We start from the raw sequence: 20,048 nt of genomic DNA, 5'->3' as shown, positions 1-20,048 counted from the left end.
CTGTAAGGACAGTGAAAAAATTATGCCTCCAGATGTGGAGGAGGCAGATTGAATGATGGTTGAATGATGACAAAGGAGTATTTTTTCCATCAGACTGCAGTGGCTGTAGGAGCCAAGATGCAGCTTGCTTTCCTGTCTGAAAAGAGGGATTATACTGATCAGAATGTCATAGGAAGCCGCAAGTGATGCGTGAGCACTCACTTTATCTTTCTCACAGAGGGAGATTGCGTGACAGCTGCAGGGCTTGTCTTAGTAAACAATGGATCACAATACTTAAACACTGCATCATCCTTAAGAAAACAAGAAATCTCTGGGTTTGCTAACAGTGGGGCTGTGTGTAGCACCAGTTAGCTGAGTTTCACAAGGTGGTGGTGGGGCACAGGACTGCATGACACCGTGCAGTGCTGTGTGGGATAGCAGGCAAGGTTTTCAAGAAGGGTTGTTGAGGAGGGGAGGCAGTGTTATGGTAGTGTTTGGCCCAGCTGGTAGCCTGCTGAGGAAAGCCAAATCCATTCTTTCCATGAAGACCTGTGCTGTGACACAACTTTGGTCCTGTCAATCTCAGGCATGGCAAATGGACATGTTTATGACTTACGGACATACTCCTGTATCTGACAGTCTTGCAGCACTGTGATATCTCCTCTTGCTCAGCCATTGCCAGTGGGGAACTACCATGCTGTATGTTGAGTCACCGTCTGCGGAGGTAATTGAAAGAAATGTAGATGTGGGACTTAGGGACATGGTTTAGTGGTGGACTTGGCAGTGTTAGGTTTATGGTTGGACTCAGTGATCTTAAGGGCTTTTCCAGCCTAAATGACTGTGTGATTCTGTGTTAGCTGGAATCTGAGGTCTCGTGGGCGTCTGAGCACTAGGAGCCATGCTGAAGAGGGAAGAGCCTCCCTCACGTTAAATGACTTCTTTCCCAGTTCCCCAGCCTGAGGCCTTCTGGCTCTCCCCTGGGGCAGGTCTTGATTGAGCTTCTGCTGGCCCTTCACCATGTGCAAATATGAACCCAAGTAAAACAGAGAGTGGGCCAAGACTGACCTCTTTGATGGGGCAGAAATGCTGATGAAGTGTAGAAATGTGCCAAACTGGGCATGTGAATTGCAGTCCTTGGATCTCCTTCTGGGGCAGGGGGCGGGCGGCAGGACAACCTAACAGCACACTGTCCCATACTGGAAGTGAGCACTAGTTCATGCTTATTATCCGGTGTTTTCTTTATCTGGTTTTGAATCCCTGGGTTCTTCCCTATAGGTTGGTGTGTTTTGTTGGCTGCTCCATATTAATAACAAAAAAGTAAATAACCGAGCAGTCATAACTGTACTTTTGCAAACAATTGGTTTGAACTAAGTTCTTTTTTCTGGATATTGAAAAAATTTAGCAACAGTTGTTTTGAAAAAAAAATTAAAATTTAGGAAACAGAGTTAAGATGCTTGCTATGCAGTAGCAAGAGTTATGACTCCTGTACATTGCATGCTTTGCAGATAATTAGGCCTTGATGCACCCGCTAGTATCCCTACACTCATTTAACAATTGGAAGCACTGAGACACTAAGTGGTTTCATGATTTGCCCAAGTCAGAGGACTCCGGTGTCAGTGCTATTTGGCACTTGGACCATGCCTATATCTCCAGACACCATTTCTCTCTTGGGCTGGAAGAAGGTCAGCAAGGTTGGTTCAATGAGGAGCTGCGGGCAGTGAAGGGAGAGATACAAAATAATCTAGATTTTATATAACTTTAAATAATAACATGTCTAGGTTACTATGATCATTGTGTTTTCTATGGCTCTGGGAAGGTACGACCTGAGTCTTTGGTGGTGTTTTTTTTTACCTTCAGGGTGGTAAAGAGCAGAGCCTTTTCTTCTGTCTCCTTCTATTCCTTGGTAGCTGAGAGATGTGACTATTCCCTCTTTCATGATACCAAGAGAGAAAAAGTATTCTTTCTTCTTCCACTCATCTCCTATCCATATATTCTTGGACAGGTTGGAGAGGGACATTAGCAACTGTTCTGTTTCTTGGATCTCATTGAAAAGGAATAGCTCACGGCAAGCCACTAGCACAGTGACTCTCAGGCCACTCATGGGTTAGCTCATTGTTTCTTTCACCTAAGGGGGAGTTTTGTACTTGTCCAAGACAGGAAGAATTGATTGAGTGGGCAGGAAATGAGGTAGAAACATGGCTGGAAGGTGCAGCCTGCTAGAAAAGAAAGCAGGGGTGGGAGAGGAGGTGAATGTGGGGTCAGAGGGGTAAACTAAATGAAACCATGAAAATGAGACAGCTGGAAGAACATCTAAGTTGGATTTGGGTATTGAGGGGAGAGAGTAGGAAACTGCTGGTTTGACCCATTTTGTAGAAGGGCGTGTACTCTGCCAACAGCGTTGTGAGTCCTCATAGCTGTGTGTGCAGATCAGAGACTTAAGAAGGCAAAGAAGCTAGAAATTGCAGCAGCTGGGATGAAGACATATTTAATATACAATTAAAGATTTCAACAGATCAGGTTAAAGAAAAAGAGAATACCAGTAATGAGGTGGAGGTGGTGATGGGAAGACAAGACCGCAGGGTGGTATGTATGTGTAGGAGGACTTCTGGGGTAAAGCCAGCTTGAGTTTTTTGGCCTCATGAGTAAAGTTGAGCTCTGAGTGCTGACACATTTGTTTGTTCAGCTCTGCCCGCACAGCAAAAGATTTCGCCTTTCCCTGATAAAATTGCTGAATTGTGGAGTAGTTTTGTGTTGTGGAGGCTACTTTTACATCCCAGCATGGGGTAGGAGTGAAAGTTATTTTCCAGAGACTATTGCACTAACCTGTGGTGTGACCTACAACAAAGAGAGAAAATTTAAAATGAAGCTGATATTAAAATATGATTCATTGTCAGTCTAATAAAGATAATGCTGTAATTTGACTTTAACTTCTGTGCATTCCTGGAAGTGTCCACACTCGCTATGTTTGAGAAGACAGGTGGTAGCATGGGTAGTCATTATCCTTATGATCTTTGGTTACAGCCTTGTTTGCTTTGTCCCTGATGGGTTTTGGTCAGTGACCCACACAATGGAAACTGTGGCCTCAGTCTTGGCAGGCAACCATCTACTTTGTGAAAAATGCGCTGAATACTGAGGATAATTGAAGCACAGGATGGTCTGAAGTGATAGGTCTGATTCTGAAAAGGGGACATTTCATCATTCTATACCAAGAAGACAGCCCGAGACCTTACCTTATGTTACAAAGTGATTTGCATCTGTTGGTCATGGTTGGGATCCAACGCTGAGAGTCCTCCAGACTAGTGGGTGGTCTGAAAAATGTCTAAGTGATCAAGTACTTGCAAACTAGAGTATCTGCCCATCACTATGCATGGTTTGCCCTGTGTGAGGCTTGAAGCAAATGAAAAGAGGAGGAGATTGTACAGTTACAGAAGTCATGGCTGTCATCTGTGCCTTCCCAGGAATGCTGAAATACTCACACACAGTAACTAAACATGCCATGAACTAGTGAGCTAAGAGAACTGATAAGAGATCATACTGAGGCAGTAATGGAAGCACTCAATGTGTGGTCAGGTTAGCACTGCACAAAAGAAGGTCTGAGTATCTGCAGAACAGGTATTTATTTATTCCCATTGAGTTTGACAGTGCTTGAGTGCTATATCATAGATTCGTAGGATCATTTAGGTTGGAAAAGACCTTTGAGATCATGAAGTCCAACTGTTAATCCAGGACTTCCAAGTCCATCACTAAACCATGTCACTAAGCGCCGCATCTGTGTGTTTTTTAAACACCTCCAGGGATGGTGATACCATCGCCACCATAGGTATGTTTTACTTCATTGCACAAACTTTTACTGTTGAATCAGCTTATTTTACAGGGGCTTTATGTACTTTTATGTGGTTCAGGTTGTCTTTTCTGGAATGGGTTCCCTCTAAATTTTTCTTCTTGTTCAGCTTCCCTGTCTTCCTCCCTTAAGGTCTTTTTATAATATTTTTGAAGCTTTTTTGTGCAATCCTGTGATAGGAGGATGGGTAGATAGGAGCATGGGTAGTCTGTATATGTGGGTATGCCCTTATTTTGCACAAAGAATCCTTGGTCCTGTATAGTTTAGTTTATTTTGCTCCAGACTAGGAAATCCATGCTGAGAATTATTCTGGAAGAGATGTTCTTGAATAACACAGTGGTGAGCCATGCTCTGTACAGCCAGCAATGGCTTTGCAATTTCAAGGCACAGACATTTAACCTATTTGCTGTTGTGTGATGTTTGCTGGATGCACAAAGCTGTTACAGCCTGCTGGAGATGAGAGCCACAAGTGAGCTCAAGTGAGATGAAGCAGTAAATGCTGTCGTTCAGACAGGGAAGTCTCAGCTCAGTGTTTACATACTTCTTTCCTCCAAAACACACAGTGTAAGGGTGAGGTAGGGAGCAGCTGGTTTTGAGGAGACCAAGGCTCAAGTATTACCAGGTTTACCACATCTTTAGAAGCTGATCCAAACCCCATCAAGCTCTGTGGAAAACTGCCAATGATTGGAAGAGCCTCTGGATCAGGCCCTTAACCCCTGCTCCTGCGATTTGGCACACTGTCCTTTGTGCAGCTGACTAATCCTCATCCCAGTCCTGTCCTCTCAGGAAGCTGGTGCAGAGCAGTATGCTAGCAGGCTGCAGGGACCACCCTCCGAAATGGCAGAGGGCCTCTTTTCACCTTGTCTTATGCATGCCTAACAGCCTGAGCACAGCTGTGTCTGCAGGCTTACATTTCCTGCGAAGCTTTGTCTTCTTTGCAGCTGGATACCTGAACCACCTTGAGTTGTGGAGGGACTTGCAGAGCTTTAGAGGCTTTGAATCAGATGTCTGGCAATGGATGGTGGTGGAAACTATTAAACTTTTGTTCATTGATCCTCCTGTGGAGGAAGTGAGAGCATGAATCTTTAACCCCCTGGAAATGATTAGAGATGAGAAGCACAAAGGAGGCCTTGATGAATATTTTGCCCCTTAAGCCATGTGGTTCCTAGGTTTCCGGCTCCTGCTGCCGACATGCAAAACCAGTGCCTTGGTTTTAAATTTTTCATACTGTTTTTAAACAGATACTTTTGCAAATGTAAACATACCCCAGCATTGAAGGTTTCCAGCCAAATTGAAGAGTCAGCACTGGAAAAATCAGCCTTCTGAGAAAGGTCAAATACAAGCAAACTCTGGAGTTCATTGGGTCCATATGTGTAAACTTCAGCTAATACGGGATAGACCCAGGGCAGCACTTACCTTGCAGAACTGAACTTGTTTCAGAATGAAAGGCTGGAGCTGTCTTTAGGGATGCCCATGGCCTGAGCAGTAGGTTTGAATGTGTTGAATGAAAAAAGACCCAAGTCCTGACTCTTCGTTGCATTTCCATTCCGCTTTATCCCTTCCCTCTTAACAGGAAAAATTCCCTCTTAACAGGAAAAAAGAAGGTTGGAAAGGAAAATGTGCTGTTTGGCATTAATTCTGACTACTCGCATTTAGAAATTCTTATCTGGGACCATGCTGGGTTTAATAATGTCCAACTACATGCCTATAAAAGCTTAATTTCGCTATGACGATGCATGCTTTGCAGCCTTTAATTTAATAACGGGGAAGGGTTTCTTTTTAAGTTGTACCACCTGCAGTAGTAATAGAAATCAAGACACCTTGGGCTTGATTGACATTTCAGCCAACATGGGAAGATTCAAGCCACCTACTGCCTTTAATTTTTTTTTAAATTATTTTAACCTGTAATTTGTCAGAGCTTGCCATTAGAAGGAAGAATTGATGAGTGTACCTGACTGAAGTGAGAAGCTTTTGCTTAGAGCAGTAGATGAAGAAATATTCTTCCTACCACTGCACTGTAATAGTGGGTTAGTTAGTAGGAAAGAGTTGGTAGGAAAGGAGGTAAAATGACAAGAGAAATTATGGCCTAAAAGCAGGATCCTTAAAAGGTATCATCGTTATATAGCAATCCCCTAATCCCACCCCCGTCAGCCAACAGAAATGCCAGAAGATCTGCAGCACATGTCAGCCGGCTAACCTGCCTGAAAGGTGTTATTGTTGCTGGTTCTGCTGCTTGGCTCAGAAATGTCTCTGCAGATAAAGAACTACAGGAAAAGAAGACAGAGCCCCATTAGTTATGAGAATGCCAGAGGTGAAACTGCGGTGCCTCCCTTGTGCTAGTACATCATTAAGGGTCCCAGAGGAGTGTAGGAGGTAGAGATACTTGAAGGTTAGATAGGCTGAGTTATTCCTTAAGTCATGCCTTTTCATTGAAGAGCAGAGGAGGTACATGTGTTGTGTGTGGTTACGCAGTGTGACAGGAATGCTGAGAAGGGCTGGAAGCCTTCAGCTTCTGGCAACAGAGTTTTTAGATTGCAAGGATGGAGGTCTCATTGTTGGAGAGGTCCTGGCAGTGATCCAGTTAAGTGGAGCATGGGACCAGGCCTGATGGTGTCCAGCTCCATGGTGAGGGGCTTAGGAGCTGTTATGAAACATGGTGGTGTTCAGGGCAGAGGCAGAAGCTTCACAACAAGTTTCTGCTTTGGAAAGAGAGGCCAAACAAATGGAGTATAGGGACTTTTATATGTGTTTTCTTAAGGTTTTGATAACTGAAGGGCTTGATGAGGTTTCATCTGTCCCTGGAGGGGGAAAGGACTTGAAATTGCTTAACAAATATCCCTGCATCAAACGTTTTTAACTGTTGCACATCTGTAATCCTACAACGCATGCCAAGATGCCAAAGGCCTTAATGAGATTCTTCATCAGCATTGTCGTCTCACCCCTGTGGAAAGGGGAACTAATACCTACAACCAAACATTCAAACCTGACTGCCTTCGGTGAGGCTTCTCAATTTATCATTGAAGATATAAAATGACCATGGAGCATGTTTTTTCAGAACTCTTTTGAACTGGTTTGAACTGCGTCATTATTATTACGAGTCGTCAGGTCATTGTTCTGTGTATTGGTATCCTGTTGGCATGAGGCCAGAAGATGTTACCTTTCATGTTGAGTCTTCTGGATCTTCAACATCCAGTCCTTGAATGATGCAGGGTTACTTGTCAACAGCTCATAGAGGGATCACAGATACACTGATTTTATCTCATTTGTGCCTTGCTCCCCCAGATATTTGGTATTCTCCATGTATTTAACAGCCACAGTAGTTAACAGATGGAATAAATTCTCAAGAGAAGTCCTCACAGTAAAGCTGGATGACTTTCTGAAAGATATGTATGAATCTATCCATCCTCACGGTAAAGCTGGATGACTTTCTGAAGATAAGTTTGAATCTATCCACAGTTACTCCATGCAGGAAAGGTGTAAGATGAGAGGCTGAAACTCTGTGATCTGTGGTACACACCAGGTCAAAGTTGTTTCTGTATAGTTGGTAACTATATAGAAAGCTGGGATTCTGTGAATGCCCTAGCATCATACCTGAGAGTACTCTAAAAATAGTAATTGAGCCTCTTCTTTAAACAGATGCATTTTTTGTAGCATCGGATCTCTCAAATGATGTTCTGTTAATAGATGTAGTTTCTGGAAGAGCTTTGTCTGCCCAAGCTTGGAGTAGCCAAATCTATTGCTTTGCATTTAACCTGTGTGATTGCCATTTGGACTGTTGCCTAGATTGGCAAATCCAAGCTCGTTGACAGAGCCAGTGTCAAGCTTGTGCAGTCTCTCAGCCACAAAGATGATGACACACACATCCCACTCCCCACCCCCACCCCATCTAAATTAAGGAAGGATTTAACTAATAGGGATCTCAGATGTTAGGTGGAGTGAAACCTAGGAGAGAACCTAAAACCTGAAAGAAAAGGTAAAACCTGTCATTGGAGCAGCCAGGTCTTGAGCGCAGGTCACTTCTACGCTAGGTTGGTTTTCAATCAGTTGACCCCACTGTCTCTTTCTGGGGGGCAGCAGTTTCCTTTTGCTTAGCACAGAAGGCAAGGCTACGGGGGTGTTACGGCAGGCAACCTAGTGCCTCTACACCAGTTAACCCGGGCACTGCAGAAGGTTCCCCAGTTTTGACAGAAGTAAAATCAAGCTGCTGTTGTCTCCAAAATCAATGCTGACACTCCATCTTGAATGTGAGAATAACTGCCAAGACAGTCCTGCATTTATGTGTGGGGTTTTTGCACATTCTGCAGAGAATCAGAATAAACAGAAACCCTTTAAACATTATTAATTAGCCTTCCCCTGACAGATGCCTTGGTAGGAAATCTGTTAGTGGATGTCCAGGTGTACTCACTGCTTCTAGAGCAGCTTTATTGTTTTCTGCTTTCTCATTTTCATTGCAGATCTGAAGCCCTGGATGTCGAATTTCACCTATCCAGGTGTGCATGACTTTTCTCAGCTTGCACTGGATGCCAACAGGAACCAGCTCATTGTGGGAGCAAGGTAAAGATAATCTTTTAATTAGTCCAGGGTTGCTGCTCAAGCTCTTTCCCTCCAGGTTCTGGCTTCAGAAGAGCATGTGTTTCCAGCATATGTGGCCAGTCTCCCTCTCAAGAAGAATACTATAATTTATGTAGAGGGATTTAGCCTCCTAGAGTAATTGCAAAGTGAAAATTACTAGAATTAAAAAAAAAAAAAAAAAAAAAGATACAATTAAAATGACTGGTTAATGAAGCAGAATGCCAGCATCTCCCTTGGTATTGTGAATCTTAGAAGAATTATAGTAAATCATTCTGTACCATCCCTCTGCCAGTACAGAATCTGAACTGATGGTTTATTTGCTGCAGCTAGACTTTTCCTCTGTACTAGGTTCATCTACGCACCTTTGTATAAGTTGCAGTGGCAATGTAAGTGATCGTTTTCTTCTCTCTTAGAATTCACTCCACAACCTGTTCGCTTCATCTTGCTGATATAGCCAGATCCTCACCTAATGCATTATGGTGCAACTCTGTTGTTCTGGCCCATTGTATATAATTAGCATATGTTTTCTTTTATTTTTAAGCATTATTTTTATTTAGGATGCCCTAAGAGGAGGGTGGAAACACACAAGACGAGCATTGGCAAACTCTAACAAATTTATAGCTGCATTTGTAGCAGGGAGAGAACTGTGGTTCAGTGAAGTAATATACATCAGGAGTGGTTGAATCATGAGCCCCAACAGCAACTATTTTTTATTACATAATAAACAGATAAGACAACCCAAAAAGAAAAGACTAAGCATGGTCTAACAAATCAGTTTAAGGCTACCATTTAGAATCAGGTAACATTGTGGTAGCAGTCTCTACTATTAATGAAAATGGAGGAAGAGACTGCTTTCTTCCCAGGTTATTCAGCATTACAGGACAGGGAGGAGAGGGGCAGAGCTGGAAGAACTCATGATACAAACGAGAGAAAAGAGCAAGATGTGTAGAAGAGGGAGAGGTTTTTGCTTCACAGAGATAACTAAGGTGTGATTTAATACACATTTTCTGTGTGTATTTGTCCAGTAAATAATAGCAGCTTGCTGTAGCTGTTCAAATTGCCAGAAGCCCTTCTGCTTTTCATACAGAAACATTTTACTTTTCAAGCCGTGGCTTTACCTGTGCTGGAATCTTTAACCAGCACTTATTAATATTTATTACTTCAGAATGGCATTGCTTTGGGGATGGCTGTGAACAGTGCCTTCTGCCAGGCATTGCACAAACACAGGCAACAGGCATGTTGCTGTGAGGACTTTGTGGTTTACATAATTTGGCTGCACGGCAGGTTTCCCCCACAGATGCTGCTAACTGACACGCTTCACCCCTGCTCAAACCCCAGAAACACATCCTGGAGGGAGTCTCTGTCTCCACAAGAGTTTGTATGAGTGTGGTTAGACATGAGGCTACAGTATCAATATAAACAGGGAAATGACAACAAATTTGGCTTCCCGCTGGAAGTACAATGTATTGCAGTGTATTGCCTCATTAGGAAGCAGGAACAAGTCTTTGCAGAATTTCCTTGGAAAAGTCAGCGTTCATAAAGAACTACCCACCTGACTGGGAGGCTGAAAGTTTTGATGATGCCACATGGCTCTGCTGAGCAATTTTTGATAGAGTTAATGGAGATGTAATTTCCCAGGCTGGTTATTTTGGGTTGCATACACGCTTAGTGTGCGGAAAGTGGGGAGTGCTGAGTCCTTTCCCTCTTCACCATTTCATTTCCATCCTGTGTGAGGTAACAGGGAGAAGTGCATGAATTTGTGCCGGGTCCTGCCCATGGGTCACAGCAACCCCCCGCAGCGCTACGGGCTGGGGGCAGGGGGCTGGGAAGTGCCTGGAGGAAAAGGGGCTGGGGGTGCTGGTCGACAGCCGGCTGAACGTGAGCCAGCAGTGTGCCCAGGTGGCCAAGGCGGCCAACAGCATCCTGGCTTGTATCTGAAACAGTGTGGCCAGCAGGGCCAGGGCAGTGATTGTCCCCCTGTACTGGGCACTGGTGAGGCCCCACCTCGAATCCTGGGTTCAGTTTTTGGCCCCTCACTGCAGCAGGGACATGGAGGTGCTGGAGCGTGTCCAGAGATGGGCAACGGAGCTGGGGAAGGGTCTGCAGCACAAGTCTTAGGAGGAGCAGCTGAAGGAACTGGGGTTGTTTAGCCTGGAGAAGAGGAGGTTCAGGGGGGACCTCATTGCTCTCTACAACTACCTGGAAGGAGGTTGTAGCAAGGTGAGTGTTGGTCTCCCAGATAACAAGCGATGGGACAAGAGGAAACAGCCTGGAATTGCACCAGGGGAGGTTTAGATTGGAGATGAGGAAAAGTTTCTTCACTGAAAGTGTGGTCAAGCTTTGGGACAGGCTTCCCAGGGAGGTGGTGGAATCACCATCTCTGGAGACGTTTGAAAAATATGTAGATGTGGCGCTTAGGGACATGGTTGGGGACAAGTGATGACTTGGCAGTGCTAGGTTAACGGTTGGACTTGATCTTAAAGGCCTTTCCCAACCTAAACGATTCTGTGATTCTTTGATTTTAATGTGGGGGTATTGATGGGGTCCTCAGTGCTGCACAGCTTTGAGCATTCTGAGCTCCTGGAGTTATGCCAGGGAAACTGGGAAGGGGAAGTAAAGCCTTTTCTGTTCCTTCCTTCCCTGATAAATCCACACCTTGTTCTGGACTATTTTTAGGGGTGATTTTTTGAGTCATTAGTTGCTCGTGCACCATCTGCTTGAATTTGCAAATGAAACAATACCTCAAAGAGATAGGAGCTGTCTCTATCCATCTCTACAGGGTGTAATTTATGAAACCTAAATTTAAATGTTAACCATGTTTAAATGTGCTACTGTAGATCATATTAGTAGTAACGCCAGCTATTCTGGGGTTGTGGAAGGCGTTTGGGATCAGGGTGGAGTTTATAAGTACTTCCACTTCTCAATTTCCTGGTTAACATCATTCTCTTAGATTATGGCGTTATAAATTATTTCAGACTAGTTCTTTCTGTCTTTATTTAAAAGCAATATGACCTCACCACAGCATCCCTTTGGCTTAGTTCATCCCATGTCTCAAAGATTCACAGAAAATGCTTCCTAGAATAAAAGAAGATCCTGGGGCTCACGGGGGTTTTTGGTTTCAGGAATTGGACACAGAGTGACTGAAGCTGTAAGAGGTATTGAGGGCATGCCATGCAGACAGGAGGCTGGAATAGCATGACCCTCAGATTTTTAAGCTTTATCCTTATCTAAGAGCCCTCCCCAAATGACTAGTGCTGTCTGAGTGCAAACCAGAGGATTTTGATAACTCCGCTGCACCAAACACCTGCCACGTCAAAATCCCAGAAACAAAAGAATTAGTTTCAAAAGCCCACCATGGTTTCTAAGCAACGTATTTACTTGTCACATCATTTGTAAAATCCAAACACTTGCAAGTAAGGATATGAATAGTTTAGAACATTGTAAATCTCACGCTACCGATATTATGAGCTACATTTTATTAAGTATAAACCCACACATTTCAAAAATTCATAACCTTCATTTTGACTCATAGTTTGCATGTTTTGTTTTTGTTTTAAATGTAGTGTTAGTATTTTAATGTACTGTTTTTCTTCTGTGAGTGAGTGGTTGTTTTGAAATATTTGCTGCTTTTTTCTGCTCTTGAGCGCATGTGATTACTATTTGAGGTTATTTTAATGGGCGGAAAAACAATTTTCTAGACCTCATTATTGCTCAGCAAAAACTTGAAAATATGATCATGGCAGTGGTTTCACCTGCATGTTGGAGAAGGAGTGCTCTGCTCTCTCACCTGTGCTGCAGGCAGGGTGCCCAGTCCCCAGGAAGGGTGGGTTTTCTGGAGGAGGTACATGGCATAGCTGTGACATCCCACCTCCTCGAGGACCCGTACTCCTTAAGACTGTTTCATTACTGGCTGGTCAGGGACAGGAGCCAGTAAAGAAGTGATGATATGAAAGACCCAGCTTGGAGTCAAGCCCAAAAGCATGCTTCACAAGAGCTCCCTGGTGAGAACAACATAAAAGGTTTAAAGGAGGGTGGTTGAGACACCGTGTGACAATCTGGCACGACAGCAAGCTTAAGGGAAACAGCTTGGACAACAGGAGGATGGTACCCAAACAAATGGCTGCACAGAGAGTGGCTAGGAAGCCCTAAGGGAAACATTTGACTTTTCCCAGAAGGAAACTGCGGAGGTGTCAGCTCTGGGCAGTAGCCTGCTGGGGCTGCGGGTGTGAGAGGCATGGCTACGAGGGTTGGCCATTCGCAGCATGTGGAGGTGTCACTGTAGAAAACCAGCCAAAAAGTGTCATGACCAGAAGTCCTCATAGTTCTGCCTGCCAAGAGGGCTGTCAGCTCCGTCAGGAGATGGGAAAGGATCGTCTCTCATGGTTGTCACATGGGGAACTGCAGCTCAGGAGCCCTTGTCACAAATAGTAGTTACCAAGAAGAGCCTAGAGGTAGAGGGTAGTGAGCAAAGGCTGCATCAAGGGCCTCAAAAATGGCAAGTGCACATCATTCTGGACTGCCAGACTTCTCTGCAATAAATATAGATCTACTGAGCTGCTGGTGATGCAAGTCTGGATGTTTTGACAGGGGTGATTTTCATACTTGATTTAGAGCTGAACTGAATGTGCCTGTTAATGCCAAGTAGATAGGTGCAAGAAAGGAGATATGGTAAATTTGGGGAGCAGGGAAAGTGCTATTTGAACTTTCAAGGGTTGTTTTAGGGGAAGCACAGCAGACTGAGCACATCCCTTTCTGGCTATTACTGCTCCTGGCTTTATAAGCATTACAACAACTCTGGATCACGCAGGCTTAGGAGCTGAAGACTAAACAGAGTGGCTGGTGTCCCAAAAGAGTTGCTTCAAGTTGCAGCTTGCAGAAATATGGCAAATTGTAAACATACTCTAGGACCCTCAACCAGCAAGTTTGACACCCTGAGTTTATTGAAAGTCTCTGGTGTATGATAGATTAGTCTGTCAGATACCAGGTTTCATGCAGATTTCTGGCTGAATATAGGCACTTTCCTGCCTGCTTGGCAGAAAGCTCCAGAGCACTGCAGTAAAACTCTCAAAACCTGTGCTGCTTGGAAAATATCACTCTTACCCTTGGGCACCTTCAGTCCTGTCCAGATCTGGGCTGCCACTGAACCATGAAGAGATTGTAGATTTGCAGATTATGTTGCCTGGGCAAAAAGCATTTTGCAAACCAGGAAATTCAGTGGCAGAAGTTGGGTCAGACTTGATTCACAGATTAGGGTATGAGCACTGGGTCTAAACTCTGTCAAGAATGCTTTCTGTTACCAAATGATCAGGACCCCTCACCAAGATCTATACTCACAAGGCTTCTGTGAGGCAGGAAAGCACTAATAATTTCACACTATAGATGGGAATCCAAAGCCCAGAGGGATTAAGAGCAAACCTGCCCTGTGAAAAGGCTGTGATGCTGGGACATGTGACTTTATAGTAGATCTGAAAGCTCTACTACAGGTGTAGTGTTGCACCTAACACAGCCACTGCTGCAGTGAGGCTGCACTTTCTGAAGGTACCAGTCAAAGTCTGCAGAGCCTCAGAGGTCTCTGCACTTGGCTGATGTGGACATAACCAAAGCTCTCCTATGGACTCACAGAAGGCCTGTGGCAGAGGGGGGGACGTGGACCCTCTATTATTGTATTTCCACGTGGTAGTTTAATCACTCGCCCTCAGCCTTGCATCTCCAAAGGAAACCTAAGTCTTCAAGATGCTCATGGAAGTCTCTAAGTCCCGTACACTTACGCTGGGACAATGGGGCTTCAGAATGGCTGAAAAAGTTAAGTCTCATATAGCATGGAGAGATTAACATGCAAATGAGTTAACATTGGCCACAACCGCATGGGCATAGCCAAAGGTTAAATTGTCCATGGGCTTGTCCTGTTATTATCCAGGAATGATGTGCCATTCATCCCTGACTACAGGATGTGACTCAATATTTTTCTGAGTCAAATTGACTGAGCAGAGTTACTGCCATTTCTGATGGCTTGTATTAGCATTGCACTGTCTTACAACTGTCTTACGCCAGCTTTACCCCCCACTAAGTCACGTTTGGCTGAGAAATTACCTTGCCAGTTGAGGTATTAATGAGGACGTGAGCAAGCAAAGAGCATGATAATGTTTTTGATTATATCCAGATTGTAGGAGGGTAGCTGAAAGCACTGCTGCAGAGAAATCTAGAAAAACAAATACCATCCTTTTTCACTGTGATTTTTCCTATCAGACAAAAGAATATTCTAATTAAAGTTGCATCCTTGGATCGAGGTCTGGAGGGGGACAGATAACATGGTGATGTGAGAAAAAAAAGGAGAATCAGTCTCTGAAATTGACAGAAACTTTCAAAGGACCATTGAAGTTTTTTAAAGAGGCTGCCCGACCCGTGTGATAAAGAATATGGTGAAGGTGAGAAACCTGTGATTAGACATTGCAGCTAGTTAAATCCGTAATTGGGGGTGCACAATTTCTTTACACAGTGAACAAAAGTGTGATTTAATGTGCAGCTTTTAACCTCTCTGGCTGGGATAGTTCAGAGAGAGATTTTCCTCTCTGAAACTGTGTCGGGTGAGGTCAGCTCAGCCCTTGCATAAGTGTGAAGGGGTGAAGCCCCACTGGGGTGTCTGGTTCTTACCTATAGAGTTTGCTTTCCTCTGCTGGTCTGCAAGGGGTCTGAATTTGCCATACCCAAAATCTGTGCTGTCCCTGAATCATACCCCTTGGGGAGGAGGGGAAGAGGTGTGGACAGGAAAGGACAGAAGGACAGTTTTTGTAATTAGGGGATTCTGGGAACTTTGGATCCTAGCCCAAATTTTGTTCAAAGTGTAATTTTTGTTTCTTAGTTAAAATTTGTGCACTTTCTCAAGCAAAGAATGTTAATTTTAATTAACTCTGAATAAATAAATCCACTAAAATGCTATGCTGCAGCACTGTCAGGTTGCTGGGCTGGACCAATGCGCAGAAGCCCCAGCTGTAGGAGAGCAGAGGCAGCTTTGCCTCAGGTGTTCTACATGGAGAAGAGGGTGAGGCAATGGCAGTCTCTGGTCTGTCATCTTTGTTGGCTGAGAAAGTAGTTGGTCCTTCAAGTCTCCTGCAAGGCAGTACCATCCACATGTCTGCAAATGACCTCTCCAGTGCGGGAGCCCGTGGGTTTTTGCCCATCATCAGAGAAACCAGGCAGCTGCTGACTCATGGCTGGTGCCTGCGCAGCCAGTGCTGTGTGAAAGGTGATCCTGGCGCAGTGCAGGTGGATAGGAAGCATCCTGACACAGCGAATTGTAGCCCTGAAAAATATCTCATATTCCAGATAAAATGAAAATTGGTGATACCCTATCACAAAAGCAGCCACCCATGCGAGGCTTACTTGCTTTAGTAACATGCTGAGAATAATTAAGTTTGAAAATTGTATTTCAGAGAGTGGGGTGCAAGAAAACACAAGGTCTGGATATTTTGGCAAAAGCCCTCGAGGCTTGGACCTAATGTGTTTTACAGCATCACAGAGTGGGGCTGCAGAGCAGTTTCCTTTTACATTACTGAAAATACTCTCTCTTGCTCTGGTTACGTTGGTGATACATCAGTTTTATATGGCAGGGCTTACCACGGTGACTTGCATATCACTTTATATCCAGATGTTTAGGTGCTAAGCCTACTGTTCTGTGCCACTGCAGGGGCATAAAAACCACAGCAAAGAGAAGGGATTGGCTGGCAATAACTTCAGCTCACCAGCCTACTCTATCAGTATTTGCATACCAGTCATGTTGAACTCATCCAGAGTTTGAGGAAAGCCTGACAGAACTGAGCATGTTTATCAGCCCAAGTAGGCAGGTGGAGGGGCTGCTAGGGAATATCTGAACAATAATCGGTGCATCAGAAGAAGAGGAGTTTTACAGTATGACTTATTGAAAGCACAACTGAAAGTGAGGAACAAATAGGAGACCAAAGGTCCCCATGTGACTCAGGGCCATAACAAGGAGCTGTAAGTGCTCTGTGACTACCAGCTGGATGAGAAGGAGAGAAAATAGCTGTCAGCTGCATGTCAAGAGAGACTGGAGGTGGTATGTGAGGTAATATCTGGTGGTCTGAGAGATGGACTCACTCTTCCAGGAAAACAGGAACAAACTCACACATGAGTTTTGACAATTTGACTCAGTTTCCATCTCTAAGGTTTTGAAGAAACTCACCTATTGAAAAAGAGGGAGGGAAATGTAACAAAACAAAACAACAAAAAAAAGAAATTGGCCCACATTTTATAAATACGTTCAAACAATACTACAAAAAAATCCCACTCCCCGTTTTCTGAAGTGTATGCATATGGCTACCCCCCAAAACTAGCTGATTCAAGGTATCTTAGGAGCACAGCAAACACTGTCATTCCCAAGGAGGTGGGATCACACTGGAGCAAGGTGTTGCCTTTCCTGCCCTGGGGAAAAAGAAGGGCCAGAGACACCAGAGCCAGCTTGCTGCTCCTCTTGCAAGCTGATGGAAGAGGGGATAGAGCTGTTAATTCAGGGTCTGATTCCTGCTTCTACCGTTCACAGCAGCAGCCATCCATCTAGATTTCTGAATATTGGTATAGTCCAAGAGTGCCACAGCTTTGCTGTGCTATAAGCATCTGCCTTTTTTGACTTTTCATAGAGCTGGCACCAAGTTTACAGCATCAAGCCTGAGCAGATCTTTGCTATGCACCCTGTGCTATTAAAGCTGATGGTAGTTCTCCATTGGCTGAAATGCAGAGGATTTGCTTTTCATCCTTGTTTCCACTGAGAAGTACTAAGTGAGCATCAGTAGCAACCCAAACACAGTAGCTGGGACCCTGGCTTAATTTGGAAGCAGCTTAATCAGAATGATAACCTGCTTGCATGAGGAGCCTCTTCTAAGAGGATGCTCCTCTAGCACTGGCTGGATTTATCACTGAGAAATGTGGCTTTGGGAAAAGCAATTGCTCATACAGCAACTGCATCATATTACTGCATGCCATTTAGTATGGTTCTCTGTTGAACATCTATTGATTTTTAAGGAAGAATGATGTACCGGACAAATTTTTCTTCAATAGGAACAAAATTACTGGTGAGTAAGTATCCAGCTTTTAAAGGAGGTGCTGGCTCTCCACCTTTTCTGCAGTATGTGTATTCCTGGCCCTTCAAATGAATCACTGGAGTAGCATTTGCAAACAGATCATCACATCACACTCCGGAGCAGGCATGTAATTAACTCCTCGTAAGAGCAAAGGCCAGAATCATCCTTCAGGATCTGGGTTTCTTGGGATGGTTGGCTAGCTCAGAAATGTGGGTAACCATTTGAAAAGTTCAGCCACAGCTGGACCTGCATAGAGGCGCTGTGTGTTAATCTAGCATGAGATTTGGTAGCCAAGAGCCCTGGGGTCTGATCTCAATTCCATCACTGACTTGCTGTGTGCTTTGGAGAAGGTCATTTAACCTTTCTCTGGCTCATTTTCTCCATTACTATAAGGGAGGAATGATACTAACCAGCTCCCAGGGAGTTGTGAAGCATGACTAAGCTGTGTTTGTCATGTACTGTGGAAGTACAAAGTATATCTAAGGCCTCCAGGAGCAAAGATAGGAAGTGCTGACAGGAGTTGCTGGCTCCTAGCCCAAGGCTCAGCCCCAGAATGTGGCTTCCAGGAGTGCCAGAAGGGAGCATTAGGTTTGTCACATGCATAATTCTGTGTCTTGTTTTGTATCGCCCAAAGGACTCTGTTCTGTTAATTATTTTTCTTATTATCTCTGCTGTGACAGTTGCGAGTCCCTCTTGGCAGACCTGGCTCCTGATTGTAGCACAGTCCCCCCTGAGGCGGGGAAGTGGAGAGGTTGGTGCTGATCTCTTCTCCCTGGGATCCAGTGACAGGACACACGGGAATGGTTCAAAGCTGCGCCAGGGGAGGTTTAGACTGGACATTAGGAAGCATTTCTTTACCAAGATGGTGATCAAACACAGGAACAGGCTTCCCAGAGGGGTGGTCGATGCCCCAAGCCTGTCGGTGTTTAAGGCATTTGGGCAATGCCCTTAACAACGTGCGTTAACTTCTGGTCAGCCCTGAATTGGTCGGGCAGCTGGACTAGGTGATCATTGCAGGTCCCTTCCAACTGAAATAATCTCTATTCTATTCTACGAGCACAAGGAATGCCTTCCCAGAGCACCTGAGCTTACTTGAATCTCCAGTGCCTCACCTGGGCTATGTTGGATGGCTGTTTCAGTGCAACAACAGCCCCCAAAAGGGAGAGAGCCTCTTCACTCAGTTCTCTTCAGCTTTCCCTAAATGTGTTGTTTTGATGACTGGTGTGGGGTTTTTTGGGGGGTTTGGGGTTTTTTTGCATGATCAAACATTATTATCAGCTTCTGTTGGCTTAGTTTCTACTTGCAGGGTAGTTATCTGCATACAGGGAGAGGGGGCTTGAGGTAGCCTGCCCTGTAATGAGGGAGGGGTGAGCTTCTTACATCTACTATAAGGTGCAAGCAAATAGCAACATGCAAGCAGTTATACATGTCTTATAGTGATACAGACCAGCTGAGATAAGGCAGCGTGTTGTTGGTCTCTGTGTTCATGTCAAAGTCCTGAGAGGTTCTGTGGTGGGCAGCATTAGGGATCTCGTGGCTCCCCATTTGCCAGCGGGGGTTGTTCTGAAGCACAGAGAAGTATCTTACCTGCTTGGTGTGTGTGGAGGGGGACATAGTTGGAAAATGTGAACAAACCTCACTACTTAAAATAGAAAAAAGAATCTGAAGCTACAGTAGCCTTTCATTTACACTTGTTCAGTCCAGCAACTGCATGGATGTTCCTCCTGATCTACCACAGCAGAACTGAAGAGCATGGTCGCTTTTAATTAGGAGCAAGTACCTTTTAATTAGCCAGCACCATGCTGACAGATGTAGTGCCTGAAAAGAGGACCTGAAAAAGAGGCCTGAGTGAGTGTCTGAAGCATGTTGCAACCCTTATAATTTCAGAACTCCTAAGAGGAAGGGTGTCTGCTATTATTCAAGCACTCTTGTTATGTGGCTTCCCATTGGAAAGGCTTAATTTATCTTGTAGCTCTGTTGCTCAGTGGCATTGTAGAGGAAATACTTCGTTTTCCTGTAAATTGTGTCAAGGCCAGGCAATGATAAACAAGTGCATGGGCACCGTGCTACAAAGTTCATCCAAGGTGCGCTTGGCTATGTGAAATAAACACTTAATAAGCAGCTTTGACTTGAGAATGTCATGGCGAGCAGGTTTAAGTGGGTATATCCTTCCACCTTTTCTTGAAACACATCTCGGCTGCTCTTCTGCTGTTCTGGTATGTTTTGTCGTACCAGGCACAGGGAGTACTTAATCATTTTACAAGGCAGCCAAATACAAATTATGAAGCCAATTAACAAGTACTTTCATTTACAGGATTTATACTGCAGCTTGGCTCTATTCATACACAGACTAGCATAGACAGCCCAGTTCAGGAAAGTAATTTTACATCTACCCGATTGCCATGAGTGTAAATGGCACTTCAGCACTGGTTTACGTGCTGTGCCCCAACTTCGGGGGCAAGTTATTCTCCTAGCTAGGGCATAGATTAATGGGCCTGGAGATCAGCTCCTGACTGTGCTGCAGATATGCTCAGTGATGTTGGCTGAGTTGCTCAATCTTGTGC

At 44.5% G+C, this 20,048-nt stretch overlaps 1 protein-coding gene across 5 annotated transcripts in view; it reads left to right on the top strand.

Moving 5' to 3' along the window:
• SEMA5B (semaphorin 5B) overlaps window positions 1-20,048 on the top strand; it is a 281,793-nt gene that overhangs the window by 147,205 nt on the left and 114,540 nt on the right. For all 5 annotated transcript variants that reach the window (XM_055812546.1, XM_055812543.1, XM_055812544.1 and 2 more), the window contains one exon: window positions 8,275-8,374. In XM_055812546.1, coding sequence (XP_055668521.1) covers window positions 8,275-8,374 — 100 coding nt within the window. The remainder of the gene's footprint in view (window positions 1-8,274; window positions 8,375-20,048) is intronic.

Source organism: Falco peregrinus, chromosome 8 (assembly GCF_023634155.1).
Source record: "Falco peregrinus isolate bFalPer1 chromosome 8, bFalPer1.pri, whole genome shotgun sequence".
In the NCBI taxonomy this organism is placed as follows: Eukaryota; Metazoa; Chordata; class Aves; order Falconiformes; family Falconidae; genus Falco; species Falco peregrinus.
The sequence above is the reverse complement of the archived record's forward strand: the minus strand, read 5'-3'. Positions and strand labels throughout refer to the sequence as shown.